The 3,152-nt window shown below is 46.5% G+C and overlaps 1 protein-coding gene across 1 annotated transcript; it reads right to left on the bottom strand.

Annotated features, from left to right (window-relative positions):
- Nucleotides 1-1,617: 1,617 nt before the first annotated feature.
- Nucleotides 1,618-2,235, bottom strand: LOC123765182 (mucin-7-like). Its single transcript, XM_045753660.2, has one exon. It carries the CDS (start codon nucleotides 2,233-2,235, stop codon nucleotides 1,618-1,620), a length of 618 nt encoding a protein of 205 aa, XP_045609616.2.
- Between the last annotated feature and the right edge of the window lie 917 nt (nucleotides 2,236-3,152).

Raw genomic sequence — 3,152 nt, 5'->3', positions numbered from 1 at the left:
AATCACATTACAGCACTGAATGAAAAGCAAAGACCACATTAACATTAGCAACGTTAACAGCAACAGAAATGAGACAATACAAGCAACACTACTAACAATGGTAATATAGCAGTGATACTTGGAATAATAATGGTAATAATAATAATGGTAAGTAAGAGACATTTAATCGTGCAAGGGCACAACCAAACAGCCCAACGCTCCGCGCCACTTGTCTGAGGAGTTGTATTCAAGGTCCATCAGTTTTGTTTACGTGACTAAATGTAAACAAAGGCCACGCTTCCTGGTGCTTGGAGACAGCCAGGCTGGTCCGACACCCGTTTAGAAACAGGGTAATTATTGTGGGGTGGGGAGGGGATTACCTGATTACATTTTGGGGTGATTCCGGGTGATCAACGTCCGTCGCGGCCCTGTCTCCTGCTAGGGTCATCAACGGTATGTAAATACAGGTATTTGGATGGATACCAAATACGCGCATATAAACAGAGGAGCATCGGCGTCATGAGGGAAGCCGGTAAGCATGAGAATGTAGTTTAAAAACCTCAGTAAAGGCTCTTTCAAAGCACTCTACACAGCCTATGTTAGGCCGATACTGTAGTATTCAGCACCAGACTGGAATCCGCACTTTTGTATAACACACACAAAAATAGCCAAATTGCTACATTTTGCAACAAGACTATCAGCAGAACTAAGATGACTATGCTACGGGGATAGTTTGAAGGAACTAAACCTCCCAACCTCTGAGGAGAGACGCAACAGAGGAGGCATGATCACAATATACATGATACACAGGGAGAAAGAAAGACAAGGTGGATAAAGACAGCCACTTTAAATTGAGGCGACGTTGAACAGGACACAGGTGGAACCTGTAAACACAATCGAGTCGTATAAAATGTAAGTAAATACTCGTATCCTGTACAGCTAGTAATCAAGTGGAACGAAGAAGAAGTCGTTAAAGCCACCTCCATCCACAACTTTAAACCTGATTCGAGTATGATTGCGAATCGAATAATAATTAAATTATAAAAGCAGCCGATAAACAACCCGTTCTCGCACTTTCTTACAGTCAAAATTGACTTATTAAATACGTGTATATGTGACATACTAAACTTACTAGTTTACCTTGAAAAGCTTCATAGAAAACACCGACCTTACCTAACCTTATTAGTATGTTAAGATAAGCATCTTATTGCTTCGTAATTACAATTATTACTTAACCTATACCTATAATAGGTTAAGTAATAATTGTAATTACGAAGCAATAAGATGCTTATCTTAACATATTAAGAAGGTTAGGTAAGGTCGGTGTTTTCTATGAAGCTTTTCAAGGTAAACTAGTATGTTAAGTATGTCACATGCACGTATTTAATAAGTCAATATTGACTATACGAAAGTGCGAGAACGGGTTGCCGATAAAATAAGTCCTGTCTTCATGACACATAAAGAGATGGGGCTCACTTCTCCTCATCCCCCTGATACCTAAGCACCCTCTACCAATCCCTGCCCTTCATCCCTCTCTGAACTGAAGGAGCCATCGGTCCGTGCCTCGACACTAATGAACAAGACAGCACGCCCTTGACATCACGCGGGACTATTGCATTACAGCACACGCTGACATCGTTAGCCGGCCGTTGGTGAAGGCACGCTTGGAGCATTGCTTCGTACTGGGGCGGGGAGCATTGCTTCGTACTGGGGGGGTGAGCATTGCTTCGTACTGGGGCGGGGAGCATTGCTTCGTACTGGGGCGGGGAGCATTGCTTCGTACTGGGGCGGGGAGCATTGCTTCGTACTGGGGCGGGGAGCATTACTTCGTACTGGGGCGGTGAGCATTGCTTCGTACTGAGGTGGTGAGCATTGCTTCGTACTGGGGCGGTGAGCATTGCTTCGTACTGGGGCGGTGAGCATTGCTTCGTACTGGGACGGTGAGCATTGCTTCATACTGGGGCGGTGAGCATTGCTTCGTACTGGGGCGGTGAGCATTGCTTCATACTGGGGCGGTGAGCATTGCTTCATACCGGAGCGGTGAGCATTGCTTCGTACTGGGGCGGTGAGCATTGCTTTGTACTGTGGCGGTAAGCATTGCTTCGTACTGGGGGGGTGAGCATTGCTTCGTACTGTGGCGGTGAGCATTGCTTCGTACTGGGGCGGTGAGCATTGCTTCATACCAGGAGAATGAGCATTACTTCCTACCGGGACGGTGAGCATTGCTTCCCACCGGGAGGATGAGCATTGCTTCATATTGACACTTCGTATGTACTTCGTTCTTAGTTCTTACTTACGGTATGTCTTCTCCGTCTTAAGGAGAAGTCTTCTCCGTCTTCTCCGTCTTCTCCGTCTCCGTCTTCTCGTCTAAAAGTCTCAAGTTCCTTGCAAGAACCGAAAGTTCTCAATGTTCGTTAACTGTAAATCCTCCGGACTTTCCACACTGTTGCTTGGATTTCCTGCTGTGTCGTCGTTACAGGAGTGATTTTGTAACGAGATTAATCCTGTGGGAGGCCTGGTCGACGACCGGGCCGCGGGGACACTAAGCCCCGGAAGCACCTCAAGGTAGCCACCTCAAGGTGGGATACAGAGAAGGAATCAGTTATAGAAGGATGTGGCTCGACGCGTCTTGCGTCATACCTGCGTGCGCTCCTCCTTGTTTTGTTTAAACAAAGGAGGTTAAAATGAGAGTTATTAAGAAATATAAGCGGTAAGGTGAGACACGTCACGGATATTTGTGCTGCAGATAGGTAAACAAACTTAGATAATTGATGAGCTTCGTGCTGGTGGTGGTGGTGGTGGTGGTGGTAATGGTGGTGATTGTAGTTGTGGTGATGGTGGTGGTGGTACTGGTGGTACTGGTGGTGATTGTAGTGGTGGTGATGGTGGTGGTGGTACTGGTGGTGATTGTAGTGGTGGTGATGGTGGTGGTGGTACTGGTGGTGATTGTAGTGGTGGTGATGGTGGTGGTGGTACTGGTGGTGATAGTAGTGGTGGTGATGGTGGTGGTGGTACTGGTGGTGATTGTAGTGGTGGTGATGGTGGTGGTGGTGGTGGTGGTACTGGTGGTGATTGTAGTTGTGGTGATGGTGGTGGTGGTATTAGCTGTGGTGTTGGTAGTAATCTTGGTGATGGTAGATGTAGTTGATGGTGGTTGTGGTAATACTTGTAGT

This window comes from Procambarus clarkii, chromosome 29 (assembly GCF_040958095.1).
Source record: "Procambarus clarkii isolate CNS0578487 chromosome 29, FALCON_Pclarkii_2.0, whole genome shotgun sequence".
Classification (NCBI taxonomy): domain Eukaryota; kingdom Metazoa; phylum Arthropoda; class Malacostraca; order Decapoda; family Cambaridae; genus Procambarus; species Procambarus clarkii.
The sequence above is the reverse complement of the archived record's forward strand: the minus strand, read 5'-3'. Positions and strand labels throughout refer to the sequence as shown.

What these genes read in the sequence shown, in the direction of transcription:
- LOC123765182 (XM_045753660.2), bottom strand. Translation starts at nt 2,235, where the DNA reads ATGAAGCAATGCTCATCCTCCCGGTGGGAAGCAATGCTCACCGTCCCG.